At 45.6% G+C, this 16,454-nt stretch overlaps 1 protein-coding gene across 2 annotated transcripts in view; it reads right to left on the bottom strand.

Annotated features, from left to right (window-relative positions):
- The window catches only part of FGF14 (fibroblast growth factor 14), a 628,708-nt gene extending 612,624 nt beyond the window's left edge, over positions 1–16,084 (bottom strand). For both annotated transcript variants that reach the window (XM_055542969.1, XM_055542967.1), the window contains exon 1: positions 15,877–16,084. In XM_055542969.1, coding sequence (XP_055398944.1) covers positions 15,877–16,084 — 208 coding nt within the window. The remainder of the gene's footprint in view (positions 1–15,876) is intronic.
- Between the last annotated feature and the right edge of the window lie 370 nt (positions 16,085–16,454).

The raw sequence follows: 16,454 nt of genomic DNA on the forward strand, positions 1-16,454 counted from the left end.
TAAAAAATTTCTGCTCCAAGGCAACTAAAGTCTCTTGGATCCAAAATAAATAATGGCATAAATTACTTTTTACAGCAACAAATGTCACTTTACAAAAATAAATAAATGCTGATAGGTTTACCCAGATAGATTGTATAGTATCTGTCTTCTCAAAACCTCAGGATCATCTTTTCGATAATTTCCAAATAAGATATTTCTCTACATTAAGTGCATCTTCGGAATGACAGCCCTGAAGACACCAGAGAGGAAAGACAAGGTTGCTGTGTGGAAACAGACTTAAAGGACAACTTACCCAGGGGATTTCTGCCCTGTCTGCAAAAGAGCTTCTGCCTTAGACTGTCTTCAGGAGGATGTTTGCATTGCAGAGCGACCTTGGCATCTAAAGACTGCTTCCAGGTTGCTGCTGTTCAGTCACTCAGTCATGCCCAACTCTTTGCGACCCCACGGACCTCAGCACACCAGGCTTCCATGTCCTTCACTATCTCCCAGAGTTTGCTCAAACTCATGTCCACTGACTCCGTGATGCCATCCAACCATCTCATCCTCTGTCACCCTCTCCCCTTCTGTCCTCAATCTTTCCCATCATCAGGGTCTTTTCCAATGAGTTGACTCTTCACATCAGGTTGTTAAAGCATTGGAGCTTCAGCTTCAGCACCAGTCCTTCCAATGAACATTCAGGGTTGATTTGCTTTAGGATTGACTGGTGTGATCTATTTGCAGTCCAAGGGACTCTCAAGAGACTTCTCCCGCACCACAGTTCAAAAGCATCAATTCTTTGGTGCTCAGCTTCCAGGTTAGAGGGTGGATTTGTTTTCCATTCAGGATAATAAAGACCATGGTTCCCTGATGGGCAAAGACTGGGCATTTTTTCAAGAAGCTCCTTAAAAGAAGGCAGATTTCCTAAACTCAAAGGTCCTCACCTCTGACACCAACCCACTGTGTGCAGGTGCCCACCTTGGCCACTCAGCACTGCCCCCTGGCAGATATGAGGACTCGGGAAACAAGAACCTGAAGCCTGTTGACCCTATTTATTGCTGTTGTTTAGCTGGTAAGCCATGTCTGACTCTTTGTGACCCCATGGACTGTAGCCCACCAGGCTCCTCTGTCCATGGGACTTTCCAGGCAAGGTTCCTGGAATGGGTTGCCATTTCCTTCTCCAGGGGATCTTCCTGACTCAGGGATGGAACCCACATCTCCTGCATTGACAGGCAGATTCTTTGCCACTGAGCCAGCTGGGAAGCCCGTGTCCTTCATCTCTGACCCAGGAGCCTCCATCCTCAACCAACATCCATGTAACAGGGGAGGACCGGCTTGTTAGCCTGCATGTGGGGTCAGCTGGAGAACCCTTTGTAGTTTCGGACAACTTCTGGATGTTAGCTGAAAGTGAGTGTGTTCAGTTAGGAGTTTTAATTTACAAAAGAAAACAGAAATTACCACATCGAGGTCTACACATCTCACATGCGATGGTACAGGCAAACCTCAAAGTCAACAAGTGAAAAGCACAGGCTCAAGGGCACGAGAACTCCAGGATTTGATCACCTGAGGCTGTGCGTGTGTGTGTGCACACATGCCCACTCAATCGTTTCCGAGTCTTTGGGACCCCATGGACTGTAGCCCGCCAGGCTCCTCTGTCCATAGAATTTTCCAGACAAGAATACTGGAGTGGGTTGCCATTTCCTTCTCCAGGGGATCTTCCCGACCCAGCGATTGAACTCGTATCTCTTATATCTCCTGCATCGGCAGGCAGGTTCTTTACCCACTGAACCACCAAGGGAAGACATCTGAGGCTCTAGGCTAAGGTAAAGTCAGAGAGAGTAGATCGGGGCTGCCTCTCACAGGAGGCATGGGTGGGAATAGAGAATGAGGTTTCTGGGGTGATGAGAACACTCTAGATCTTCAGTGGGGTGGTTGGCACAAAAATACACACAATAGTCAAAGACATCAAACTCTACTGTAAAGAGCTGTGCATTTTAATGTATGTAAATTATGCTCAATAAAAAAAAAAGCACTACAAATTCTAAATATCCAAACACTGAATATGTTGCATTCCCCTTTAGTTTCAGGATAGAATGATTCACAGAGACACGGAGACAATACCGGCCACTCTCATGTATACCCTTTGAACCTGCCTTTAAGCAGTAGCTACAATATAAGGATTTAAGACGACACCTCTAGAGAAAGACTGCTTGTGTTTCAACTGCTAGCTGAGCGCTGCTGCTGCTGCTAAGTCACTTCAGTCGTGACTGACTCTGTGGGACCCCATAGACAGCAGCCCACCAGGCTCCCCCGTCCCTGGGATTCTCCAGGCAAGAACACTAGAGTGGGTTGCCATTTCCTTCTCCAATGCATGAAAGTGAAAAGTGAAAGTGAAGTCATTCAGTTGTGTCTGACTCTTAGCGACCCCATGGACTGCAGGCCACCAGGCTCCTCCATCCATGGGATTTTCCAGGCAAGAGTACTGGAGTGGGGTGCCATTGCCTTCTCCAGCTAGCTGAGTAGCATCAGGTAAATTCCTTAAACTCTTCATGCCTGATCTTCATCCTTTATCAGATAAATGTAAGAAAAGTTCCTACCTATGGTTCTGAGGACTAAATTAGGTAATATAAATAAAATATCTAGTACAGAGAATGCACCCTATAAAGATTATTTTTATTATTACAGAGAGCACAAATATTAATACAGGATTCAGAGTAATTCAGGATATATCGGTTAAAATAGAAGAGCAATATGTTGTTTAAAAATCTAGTAAGTATAGACTATCATTATTGGAAATATTAGGTGGAATAATTATACTGATAATAATAATACTCCCAAATTGTTTAAGTATATAATCTAAAGCCACAGATACACATCAGTTTTTTCTAACATGTTATTTGAAGCACAGAAAGAAAAACATTATAGTCAAACAAGTGCTACTTTGGATAAATATTTCGAGTTCAGACTGATGTGTCTCATTTACTGTCTGAGAACTGTATTGTTGGCATTTTTTGCCCTTTTTCCCCCTTATGGTAATATACGTCAAAGTTGAAAAGCCAGTTGTATAATATACTAATCCCAACCTTGCCTGAAGAGTTAAATTGATGACCAACCTTTTGAAAGACACAACTAAAGGAAAGAAAGATGTGAGGACAAAATCTCGGGTATGAGGGTACAGATATTGGGAGAATGGGCGGGATCCTTGGTGATGGAAAAGCAGTTTACTGAAGCGACGGGGACAGAGCGGCCTGGGCTCCCGGCTCTGCAGAGGAGCGCACGTTCAGCACCTTTAGCGCGCTCGCCACTGGTTCGCGGTCCCAGGAAAAGGGCCGTGCGCCATGGGGGGGCCAGAAACCCCTCTGCACGGTGTGGTTTAAGATCATCCCCAAGACTTTTAAAGGAAATATAACTCCAACTAAAAAATGATAAACAGCATCAACAAATATAAAAAAGAAATAAAAATTTAAAAGAAATATAATTAGGTAAAATAAGTAATCATGATCCCACAAATTTCTGTTTTAAAATTTATTTTTGAATGTGTTGCTATATCATGAAGGTATTTCTACATTTAGAAGCCATTCTATTAAGAAGTATCTCCAATATTTTATAATTATTATTACATGTCTGATATATGAGGGATTTTGCGTCACTTAGCTGGCATTTGGGTGGGAAGTTTAAATGTAAAAGAAAAGCTAATTAAGATGATGAAAAAAAGTGAATTTCTAGGAAACAAGTCATTGAATAATAAAGGAGAAAAGAGTAGACTGGGTCACTGTTTTCAAGCCGCCTCCCTCCCCCAGGAAAATGTTGAGGCAGAGCCATTGGTAACTACTGCCTGTTTAATTTAGAAAGTGACTCAGGCCTCCAGGCAAACAAAGCCCTTTCTTTGCTTTCAAATGGTAACACCTGGATTACAACAGAAGCACAACCAAGGAAGATGAGTTTCAGACTTTCAAATAAGTGGCTATTTAAGAAAAAAACAAAAACCCTACAGTTGTTTTAGCCTTAAAGCCTTCTTATTTTGGGGGCTGCCCTGATGGCCCAGCTGGTAAAAAAATCCACTCACGTCTTCTTTTTTTAAAGTCTGTCACATGCTCCACACAGGAAGTGGGAAAATCAGAGATTACAATCCCTCTCAAACTACACTTTATCTAAGAAAAAGGCAGCATTTCAGTAGAGGCTACCACACACTTCAGTGATCCACTCTAATTGTGCAGACAACACAATTATGTTATGTTATGGGGCAAAAACAGACATTTAAATTACAACTACATTCATTTCTATCCAAGATGCAGGTGCACAAACCTACGTATGTATATTCAATGAAGTTCACACTTCCTTTTTCTTGCCAGAACTGAATAATCTGGGAAATTGGCTTTTAACTATTATTTGACTCCCTAAATGGAACAAAGTATTGTGCACAAAAGCATCAACTATCAACAAAGAACTGTATAACATCTTTGAAAAAACAAAAACAAAAAAAACCTTTGACTTATCTTTATTGTAAGGCATTATTTTTTCATCCCTATGGACTTTGGAGTCAAGAAAATGAACTCTTTAACCCAGAGCAACTCTCCCAAGAACTGCCCATTCAAACTATGATCTAGAAGGGGAAACTTGTCAAAGTTTCCTACTTGCTATTAAAAGTTACCACAGCCTCTTGAATGTAAACAGTCTGGAGAGAGGCAAGTTTTGCTCTGTGTTTCAAGGAGACAGGGGTGTTTTATTGGCAAATGGTCAGTAGCTCAGAATCAAAAGGAATCGTCCAAACGATTTAAACCTTGGTCAGAACATCCTAGATGCCTCCCTCCTGTCCCTTCCCAAATTCAAACTGGCCACGGAGATACGTGGACTCCACTTCCTCTCCAGCCCCTGTGTCTGCCTTATTTTCGACTTCCCCACTTCCTCTCTGGCAGTTCTTACCTTCAAACCCAGCTCCACGCAAAGATTTTTCCACAGTATTTCCAAAATTGTCAAGAGTCCAAAATAGCTTAATTGAAAGATTCACTGAAAATGGCTAATGAAAATCTAAGGACACAAGAGGTACGTAGAACAGAAGACTGTAAGACCCTCTACTACCCTCTATCCTCCATGTCAGTCCTCACCGTCTACCCATCCTCTATCTGAATTGCCTCTCCACTCTGAAGAAATGACAAAACCATAAACAAAACAAATTAGTGACCTTACAGATGCCCTCACACATACCCTTGAAGGATGGCCCCCAAATGGGCCCCTCTCGGAACTAACAGGACTCCAAGGGCTTCTCCAGGAAACCAGTAAACCGATACTAGTTATTCCCTTGAGCAGCCTGTGGGAAACTCAAGTTAAAATTAATGAACAACCTCGACAAATTCGTAGATACCAGACTTACACTCTGCTTTAAACCCCACTTGTTCTGGAGCCTGAAAAAACTGGTAAGACTGCCAAAGAATTCTTACCACACTCAGTTCTCCTGGATCTCAGTGCCCAGTTGAGAAAGGAAGAGAAAATCTCACAGTGTGTTCCTCTCCAAGCCCCACTGGTTATTGATCCTTTCTCTTCCAGCAACAGCTAGTGGCTTCTTGTTTGTCTCATTTCAGGTTCTGAGAACTCAGCCTGGGAACCATCAGACTGAGGGTCCTCAAAACGTGGCCGGACAGAAATGTAGGTTGCACTCCATGTTCAGTTAATGTCCTGATGACTGAGGCTTTCTTTGTCTGTCTTTGGATGTGACTCTGGATCTTGGGAGGGTGGGACCTTTTGCACATTCTTTGGGGACACTTCTTAGAATCCAACAAGTTTTTCATTACTGCCAGGAATATTTACCATTTGTCTCAACTGAAACCTGACAAGATATTAGAAAAAATCTTTTTTTTAATTTAAAATAGCTCTACAGTGAGAAGTGGGCCAGACTGAAATCTGACATTCAGAGCCTGATAAGAACTTTTTCAAGGACTCCTCCCCCAAGTTAGGCTTCCCAGGTGGCTCAAGGGTAAAGAATCTGCCTGCCAATGCAGGAGACTCAGGAGACGTGGGTTTGATCCCTGGGTCCAGAAGATCACTTGGAGGAGGAAATGGCAACCCACTCCAGTATTTGTGCCTGGAAAATTCCATGGACAGAGAAGCCTGGCAGGTGGGCTACAGTCCATGGAGTCACAAAGAGTCGGACATAACTGAACATGGGCTTGCACGTGCATGTGTGCATGCACACACACACACTACTGCTACTACTACCACTACCCCTAAACTATGAACTCAGAAGGAAAGAAAGATCTTCTGAAACAGACAGCTCTAAGTCTACTACACAGAAATCTTCTTATTTCCATGTTAGTTGAAGAGCTTCTCCCGGCTCCAAAGCAGCAAACAGAAGATAACATAGTCCAATGAGTGATCAGCTGTTTGATGTCATAAAAGTTGTAACACAATTCTTTGAGGAATTCAAAACTATTCCTTGTTTCAGAAACTGAGTTCTTAAAAGAACAGAAATGCAGCCCATGAAGCAATTCAAAGTCCACCTATCCGTTTTAGCTAACCCCACATCTCCCCTACACTGGTAGGTATTACAAAATCCTGGATTTAGGAAACAAAAGTCCTTCTTGAAGGAGCTTACATTCTTTCCCTGTGTCTTGAGATATAAATAGTCTACCCAGTTTTCTTGAGGAACTGATGACCAATTCTTTGAAAAGCAAACTTCAAGGAGGATATTATCATAAGATGGGAGAAAAAAAGGTTAAAAGACTGGAAACTAGGCCAACAAATGTCTTTTAAAAGTGTAAAGCCATCTGAGCAGGGAACCTTAACCTACTCCATCTGCCAGAAACATAATTTGGGTCTAGCGTTCTTTTATAAAGCAGGTAGCCTGACTTATCATACCCTCAAAATACTCTTTTTCAACTTTAAAATTTACAGTGAAGTTGTGTGTGTGTGTGTGTGTGTGTGTGTTTTAAGATTTGAAAATGCTTGCGATTTTCCCCAAGAGTTCAGAATAACAGAAGGAAAAACAAGACAACGTAGGCCGAGTCCTCTCCAAAAAAATGTTGAGACTGAAGGAAAAGACATCTGGGAAATACAATAGATATAAAGGAATGCCATCTGTTTGAGCACCAACCACACAACTCTGTGAGATGCATGAAGAGCTCTTGGTGGTGTCACCAGTGAAGTACAAAGCTTTTCTTCTTCCAAATATCAAAGCTGGGAGACGCGCTATCTCTACAACTCAAAACCGGCTCTTCCAACAGTCACTTATGCACCATGAGGGAGCCGCCACACCTCTAAAAGGTCAATCATGAGCCTGAAGGCGGCCTTCCATCTCTGATCTCAAATTTAAACTACAACTTAAAATATACTCAACATAGACCAGGAGAGACAGGAGGAAGAGGGTAAAGTTCATTCAGAATCCGGATTGGGTGGAAAAATGACAAGAGGCTTGGCATGTGAGAACTGCAACTGACCTGAGACTATTTGAATCAGTGCCCATGGATTGCAGGGGCAATATTCATTGGATATTCATTGAAAGCACTGACCCTGAAGCGCCAATCCTTTGGCCACCTGATGCGAAGAGCCAACTCACTGGAAAAGATCCTGATGCTGGGAAAGATTAGAGGCAGGAGGAGGTTGGGGCGTGACAGAGGATGAGATGGCTGGATGGCATCACGGACTCAATGGACAAGAGTTTCAGCAAAGTCTGGGAGATGGTGAAGGAAGGACAGGGAAGCATGATGTGCTGCAGTCCATGGGGTTGCAAAGAGTCGACCCGACTGAGCGACTCAACAACAGCATACACTGCAGGTGAGGAAACTGAGGACGGGAGAACTAAGGGAACCAGCGGGTCTGCCCGTGTCGAGTGGGGACTGGGCTCATCCTCACCCACTCCTGACTTTGGGCACCTCAGCCAGCAAGTTAGCTCCTTCCTGCCGCCCAGCCCCTTTTCCTCTGAACGCCCGGGCGCCTCGAGTGAAGGCGGCCACCTGTGCGCTGGGACCACACTCCCCCGCCGTCCTCCGGCTCCGGGGGCGCACGGGGACGCGCGCGTGGTAGCCGGTCCCTGGGTATCCCGCAAAGACACGCGCCGGCGTCAGGCGGCCGGTCTGGCACGCGTGTCCAGTATCGCCCGCACCGCCGCTTCCGGCCACGTGGTTTCCATAGCAACGGCTGCGCAGGCCGCCAAGCCCTCCTCCCCCCAGAGACGCCCCAGGGTCGGAGGTCATCTCTGTGGCAACGGGAACGTCTCGCGGTACGGCGGCTCGGACGGGCCGCTTCCACCGCATTGCGTAGCTGAGCCCTGGGCGCTCTGAGGAAGCGCGCGCGCTGTGGTCGGCCCCCAGGGCTCTGGCCGCGGGTCGCGGTGGACGAAGGCCACGCGTCGCCTGCCTGCCCCTCCACTTCCTCCAGGGTTCCATGAGGCCGACTCCGACCCCGGTCCGGCCAGATACCCGAGGGGCTCGTCCCCTGGAGGCTGAAATGGCCGGGTTGGCGGTGGCAGAGAACTCTTGGGGTCCACTCGCTGCTCTGGAGGCGGGAGCTCGGCCCAGTCGTGCCTTTGATGGTGGCTCCGGGGGGCGGAAGCCGAGTAGCTGAGTGTGGTTGTGGGGAAAACAGGAGTTTGCAGATGACGGCTTAAAAAACGGGAAAGAGCAAACCGAGTAGGGGCGCCTCCTTTCCCAGCAAGTGAAACTCGAGGCTGCTGGTTTAGGGGCTGTCCCCTCAAGAACAAAAACGTGCCGCATGGGAGAGTGCCGTTTTCAGAGGAAGCTCGGAAATGAAAAAGAGGATTCAAATTCACTCAACTGTTTTGCCGAATGCTTTGCTTTTTAAGGAGCATATTAAAGCTTAGAAAAGAAAATGAAGCAGACTTCTGCAGAGGGAACCAGAGTGCCCTAACACTTGTTATTTAAAGGCTGAGTGGGCCAGAACTGGTGTATGCCAGTCAGTTCAGTTCAGTCGCTCAGTTCAGTTCAGTTCGTGTCCAACTCTTTGCGACCCCATGGACTGCAGCATGCGAGGCCTCCCTGTCCATCACCAGCTACCGGTGTCTACTCAAATTCATGTCCATTGAGTCCGTGATGCCATCCAACCATCCATCCTCTGTCGTCCCCTTCTCCTCCTGCCCTCAATCTTTCCCAGCATCGGGATCTTTTCCAATGAGTCAGTTCTTCGCATCAGACGGCCAAAGTATTGGAGTTTCAGCTTCAGCATCAGTCCTTCCAGTGGATGTTCAGGACTTAGCTCTTGGGCTTATGTGTTTAAGGAAGGTCTGAAGTTTTGAGATTTAGCATAAGGGCATGAGAAAATGTGGGCCCCGGGGAATATTGCAAACCATGTTTCAGGATGCCCTGGGATGAAGGGTCAGAAAGCCACTAACAGCTTTTTCCTTCCTTGTTTTATCATTTAGAGGCCAAATTCTTGGTTGGCACTGTTGGAAAGAAGTAAGCATCAAGTGAACTTAACCAAGTAAATCGTATGAGACTGGCAGTTACAGTCCCACAGTTCACTTTCTCAAGGAACCCTGTTTTTCACTATTCATTTAATTAAAATGTATTGAAAACCTGTGATCTGTCACAACGAGTTTTTGTCAGGGAACAATGATAAAGGCAGTAGTGCTTGACAGTTGTTAGGTGACTTTCTTAGATGGTGTTAGTAGGTTAGATAAAAAAAGGTTCCCTGTAAAACTTGTCTGCAGTATACCTCCTTTTTGCTTTTCTGTTTAGGAAGGTCCTAAGAATTCCTCCTTTAAACTTCTCTACCCTTCATCATTCTTCCTTTTACTTCTGGCCAAAGCGAAAAAAGAAAAAAAAAAAAATGAGTTTGTACCAACTACAGAAATATACAGGGAAAACATCAAGACATGCCTGGTCTTCAAAAGCAGAACAGCAAAAAAGTTAGTGCCTCTCTGGAGGCACACAAAGGAACTGAGAAATCTTGAGGCAATTCCCTGCCTTTCTGTCCTCAGGTTCAACTCTTATAACTAAATCTAGCACATGGTACACAATCTAAAACCCCAAGAAACACAGCACAGACTATGGCATTAGGCAGCTAGACACGTCAGTAGGTATTTCCCTGACCCACTGTCCCTCCTGTAGGTAGTATTAAGTTGAGCTCAAAGGTTCTAAGAATATAGACACAATGCAATATCTCATTTAAAACTTAATAGAAGAGCTTCAAATATACTGTTTAAACATCCTGACTGTTTCCCCTTAAGGCAAAGAAACTATTTTGAATAAATGCTTCCATTTTGAGACATCTACATATTTATAGAAAGCTTATGAGTCAATTGAGTGAGTTATGATGCCAGAATGTACAAAGGAGCAAAAACTTCAGTGATTGTCCTTGTTACCACATTTATAAAAACGCTTCACAAAAGTCCTCAGTGTTTGTGTTGCTGAAATATGGAAGACTGGGTTTGAACATTTTTAAAGGAGTGGTTCCGCGTGGGAAATGTGAAATATAGAATCAGCTTTCGCACCTTCTGAGAGCAGTGCATCGTTTGAGGGAATGTGCTTGGTTATGGATGCTGCTTGTGTTGAGAACAAGCTGGATATGGGTACAGCTAAAGTGAGCTCCATTGTTAAAACCAAGTTCAGATGATCATGCGTTTGGTTTCACACTTGTTAACTTGGACAGAAATTAAAGCAAACATAAAGCAAAAACACAACACTCCCAACAAGTCAACACTTGGAAGCCTAACATTGAATCGTTGGCTCATGAAGTGCCACTGCCTGCAAAACTCATTTTGCTACTTCAGTAACTAAAGCTTCCTGGATGGAGTCCAAGGTCAACTGGTGTTATTGGGTTGGCCAAAAAGTTTGAAGTTTTTCCATAAGATCCTACCAAAAAAAAACCCAAATGAAATTTTTGGGCAACCCAATCCATGGAATCTCACTCTGAAGGCAAGCATATGAGAAGGAGAAGGGCCTGACATCTGTTTGGTGTTCCAGCCATGCAGTCTGAATCTGCTGTCTCCATATTATATCTGCTCTGTGTTTAGAAATGCAGAGGTTATGGCCCATTAGTGGCTCACCTAGCTCTACGGGAACCTAGGATGAGTCGGCAGGTGCAAGAGAAGAAGTGAAAAATGCTCACTCTTTTTTTCTTCTCCCTCTTCTTATTTTCTCACTTCCCAAAGGCATGACCTCCCCAGATGTAAGCAATTAGCTTTAAAAGACTAGCATATATTTACATGCGTAACAGTGGCACACCAGATGTTTTTGACACCTAAAACAGCTTAGTAAATGGCAAAAGCAAAGCTGGAAGACACCCTTAAAAAGGAGGAAATAGAAAGTGACAATGACTTCTACCACGCCCTGCTTGTTTCATCTCAAAGTTACATAGCAGAGAGAATGAGTTTTGAAGAGGAAACTCAAGGCCCCGAGTTTGTCAATTTTCTAAATGCGCTTTGCAGAACTAAATCTAGGGCACCCGCTTCATACCCTCCTTGCTGCTAGCACTGGTCCCTGATAAAATTACCTCTAGTTACAAATTTTTCTTAAAATCTGTGCTTTCCAAAATCCATCAAGCCATGGAAATTTGTGTGTGGGAGTAGCTATACATAAGTCCCCTGTATATGACCCTTCATGTTGCAAACTTTCTAAGATGCATTCCCATGTCCAGTCTCGTTTGTTCATGTGTCTGATGGAGATAGTCATGTGCACGCACACTCTACAATTGTTTGCGTTTTGTGTACTTTACTATACAGTACTGTACAGAGTACAATAGTACAGTATCTTTATTTCAAGCCCAGGTTGTACCCAGACATCACTGGATCATTTTTCTAAGAGGGTAGGCAGAATTGAATCCAGCAAGGAACCAGAACCTGTCTGTGCAGTTGCAGCTCGCCCTCTGTCTCCTCTCTGGGGTCGCAAAGAATTGGAAACGACTCAGCAACTGAGCACATGTGCTCACTGCACACTCTGTCCCCTATGGCTGAAAATCTTTCAGCTCTACCATCTCCTGCCTCCTCTCCCTTCTCATATCAGTAACTCTTCTTACCTGTTCGTTCACTCAGTGCCAGCTCTTGTGTGCCAGCTGTTGTACTGTACTTTGTTTTTTATGTATTATTTCTGTGAAAAGTACTATAAACCTATTACAGACAATACTATATAGCTGATTGTGTTCTTGAATACCTAGGCTAACTTTGTCAGACTTACGAACAAATTGGACTTACGAACAAATTCTTGGAAGTCATTTGTAGGTAGGGGATTTACTATATTTGCACATCTGTGGCTTCCTTTGCCTGGTGGACAGTATGTATCTGAATAGACATCCATGACATGACCTTCCTATTTATCTTTATTGTGGACTTCTTTTTTCCAACTGTATTGATTTCCTTAGCAGCCATTGGTCAAAGTTCAGTGACCTAGATTATTTCCCAAACTGGCCTGGGATACACATTGGTCAGTCCAAACTATCAGTACGAGTTTAAACAAACAAATCAAGCCCTCCTCCAGGCAAAAAAAAGTGCCTTGGACTTAGTATTCCCTACTTAATGATCTGCCTAAAATACAGTCACTTTGCATGACTCATGCAGTGAAAGTTGAAGCAGGTAACATCTATTCTAAACATATAGCTATTCCTCTCCTAGGAAAATAGGAAAAAGTAGGACATTTAAGCAGAAGCATGCGCACCCACGTGCGTGTGACTGTGTGTCTGATAATAGCTGTATTGTGAGATATTGAACGTCTTTATGTAGACAGTAAATTTACTTTCTATCCAAGATTTCTAAGCTATTGCAATTTAATTTAAAAAGCATATATTGTACAAATGCATTCTTCATGCTCTCCTCCATTTAAGTTTTATATAAAAAACAACCACCAGTAAAAACCTATTTAATTATCACTTCTTATTTAAACACTAGTCAGTGACTTTTGGGTAGGTGAATAAAACGCCCTTAAGTTTATGACTCTATTATTTGCTTATTTCCACACCAACCTGGTTATATAGCAGTACTCTGACATTTCTCTCAGGAACCCCAGAGCAAACTCTGTACTTGTTGATAAAGCACTGGGAATAAATAGTAAATTACTTTATAACTTGGAAAAATTAGAAAGAAAAAGATTTCTCTAATAACAAGTCTTGAAAGCAAATTCGTGATCCTAGTACTGGTACTTGGAGGTATTCTGCCAAGCTTCTTAGTTTGAAACCAGTTAATTGTCCTCATTTGAGATGTAAGATAATATAATAGGCAGTAGTCAATCTGTTCTTTTTGGTTTTAACAGTTAAGAAGGTTTTAGTCTTTGTTTTATTTTAATTACCCAATTAACTTCTTAGTTATACTGCTATCTTGGGATCAGAACCATTTTAGGCCTCGTGTTAATAGCAGAAGGAAAAGAGAATTTACCAGCTACAGTCCTGAAAGTGAATGGCTAGGCAAGGGTTTGATTCCGTCTAGGAAGGCAAAACTTTAGAAGGTAGACAAATAGTGTGACACATCAAAGTTCCATTTTTAAAACGATTTACAAAATGCTGCAACTCCCAGGTTGGCACTCTCACCCCTGGCATTCTAAGACTTAAACTATCCTATTCGAGTAGTTGAGGCATTGTTAGACGCAGTTTGAGTTAACCCATCAACTCACACCCAAGTACTTTAGCGTTCATAAGCTGCAAAATAAATTGCTCTAAAAATAACATCATTTATTTGACACCTTCCAAAACGCCTCTGAAGCAAAGAAAAAAAAAAATCTACTTTATTCCAGAGAGATGAAAGTGGGTGGGGTGGGAGAGGTGTAATGAAAAGATCTTGAATCGTGTATGGGTGAAAATTAGTGTTTCCAGTAAAACTGTTTACCAAAAAAAAAATAAAAATTTATAAAAGGCAGTAAGGAAACTTACTGTTCCCTGCTGAATTACTGCCCACTCTCAGCACTATGGAGAGAGAGATTCTAGATCTCTATAACAAACAGCCAAGTCCAAAGAAATGCTTTTACAGTATTCCTTTCTCAGAGGGAGATAAATCTTTTCACTGGACGCAAGGGTTTACAGACCACTGATTTGACTGTGTGAAGGAGTAATCCTTGCCTCAAGGGTCTTGGCGTGAACTTGGGAGAGGGTAGTGTTGCAGATCTGGGTATGACCAGGCCATCAGCAAGTGTTGGGCCTGATGCCAGCTTGGTCGGGGTACCCACAGCTCAGCGCCCAATTGGAAATGCGACTGGGGAGGTGACCACACTGCTTTCTCCTTGGCTGATGCTCAGGATGGTGGTACCATCTCAGAGTTGCTAAATACTGAGGAGTTAAGAGAGGAGGGTGGAAGGACAGGGCATGGAGCGGTGGTGGAGAAAGAGGAGAGGGGGACGGAGAGAAAGCCGGTCAAGCTAAACAGAGCAGGGAGCTGAGAACTCCAGGTCGAAGGCAGGGAGCCACTGCAGCGCCCCGCCGCCCAGAGCTTCTCTCAACTGCCACCCAAAGGTCCCGGCACAAGGCAACTGCCAGGCGTCCTCCCCGCATGCGAGCACCTGCCCTCTGGACCGGCAGCACAGAGGGCAACAAGGGGGACCCAGCCTCCGCATCCACCCCTCCATCCTCGCCCACCCAGCCTTCCTCCCACCTCCCCACCCCTCTTCCCAGCTCGCCACCCCTCCTCCCCCCTCCTCCCCCGCCCCCTCCCCCTCTTTTCGCTCCGCCCAGCTACGCTGCATCAGCCAGCACCGGAGGCAGGGAGGCGACCGCCACTTGCCGCCCGGCCGGCGGGGCTCCGGGAGCCAGCGCGCCCCCGGCAGAGCTCGCAGTGTCAGGGTGCCCGCGGGAAGCCATGATCTACTACACCGCAGTGCCGGCGTCAGGAGCCCCGGGCGCCCCGGGCTGCCGCGGCAGGACGGCCAGGGCCCCGCCCCCGCCCCCCAACACGGCCCCCAGACACAAACACCGGCCTCCCGCCCCCGGGTCCCTCCCCGGCCTGGGCCGAACCGGGGGACACCGCGCTCCCCCCGCCCCACCGCCTTCAGCGCTCGAGCTCTCGGACCCGCCGCGCCCGCGCGCCGCCGCCACCACCACGCAGTCCTCCGGCATGGCCTCCCCAGGGCGGCTCGCCCACAGCTCCGCGGCCGCCCCCAAACGCCTCAGACTGAGATCCCGGGAAGAGAGCCCCGGGGACCCGACTCCCCCGAATCACCTGCATTTGCATTTCTTATGTAACGTACTGCAAGTGTCCCGGTTGGAGCCTTTTGGAAAGGGGGCGCACGATCGCCGCGAGGCTGAAGCAGGGACCCGGGGCCAGGCGCATCCCACCCGGGGGACCCAGACACGGGGCGAGGAGACTGCTTTATTAAAGGGAGAGACTGGCCTCGTCGGCTCGGTGTGGGGTTCCCTCCCGACAGGAGCCCCGCTCAAGTGTCCGTAGTGACAGGAGGTGTCGGAGGCAGAAAACGGGAGAAGGAGTTAAAACTCCCGCACGGCGAGCTAGACGGGGGCGGGAGGCGGGGGCCGCGAGGGAGGGGTAGCCCCTTCTACTTTGGTAAAGGTGATGGGGTGGCGGATATTGTGCAAGCTAATCAGAAAGTCTCGAGCAGGTTCTCGGAGCCGAGCTAGGTCTCCCCGAAGCCTGCAGCACAAGTCGGCGAAGCTCTCGGCTTCTTTTTCCTGGCAACGAACGAAGCTTCAGCTGCCTCGGGCCAAACCTTAAGCCATAAACCCTTCAATACTTCACCAAACATCGGCAACCAGATACATTAATTAAAAAAAAAAAAGTTTCCTCCTCCCTCCGAGTGATGGATTGTGTCACCGCCAAGGGATGCTGACACGGGTTTGGGGGCTCAGAGACGCGGATCCAGCTGTTCCTTGTTTATCCATGCAATAGCTCTATACACTACACTGTCCTGGTCCTTTGCTGTCTCCCCTGCCTTCCTGCATAGCAGAACTGCAGATCTAGCTCAGTGAGCAACAGACAGGTTATTAGGAGGAAAAACATAACATGATGCATGTTTTGCTTACCAGTTGGGTTCTTGTTTTTCTTAAGACTCTTGCCACAAAGACACTGCAGCATATGCGTTCCTTTGCTGAAAATGTTCCAAAGAAACCACATTGATTTGGGCGAAAAGCAATCCAGCAGCTTAGACACCCTGAGAAAGAAGAGATCCTTGTGGTTGCATAATAATAATTTGAAATCAGTTCTCCTGAAGAGGGGCACCGGTTTTACCATAGGAAAAACGATGATATTCCGGATCTTCTCCCAGTTTTTTCCCCTCACGTGGTGTATTTCTTTGAGACTTCTCAGTGATTGTTTTTTTTCGGCCAGGGTGAACGATTTTATCCCCCTTGATCACCACTGGATTATTACCAAAGGGTTGGCCAAAAAATCCTTTTTCAGCGTGAAGACAAACAAAAAAGCAAAGAAATCCCAACTGAAAGCAGAGTTAATCAAGGAGAACAGGAATGCACAAAAGATCCCCGAAGAGAAAACCATAGCCTTTTTACTTGATCGCTATGAGGATGAGTGAGTCTGCAGGAGGCTGAGCAGGATTCGTCTCACTGAGAGAAGACTGCCATTGTGTTGTCCCTAGGAGAGAAGA

The sequence above is a fragment of the Bubalus kerabau genome, chromosome 12, assembly GCF_029407905.1.
Source record: "Bubalus kerabau isolate K-KA32 ecotype Philippines breed swamp buffalo chromosome 12, PCC_UOA_SB_1v2, whole genome shotgun sequence".
Classification (NCBI taxonomy): domain Eukaryota; kingdom Metazoa; phylum Chordata; class Mammalia; order Artiodactyla; family Bovidae; genus Bubalus; species Bubalus kerabau.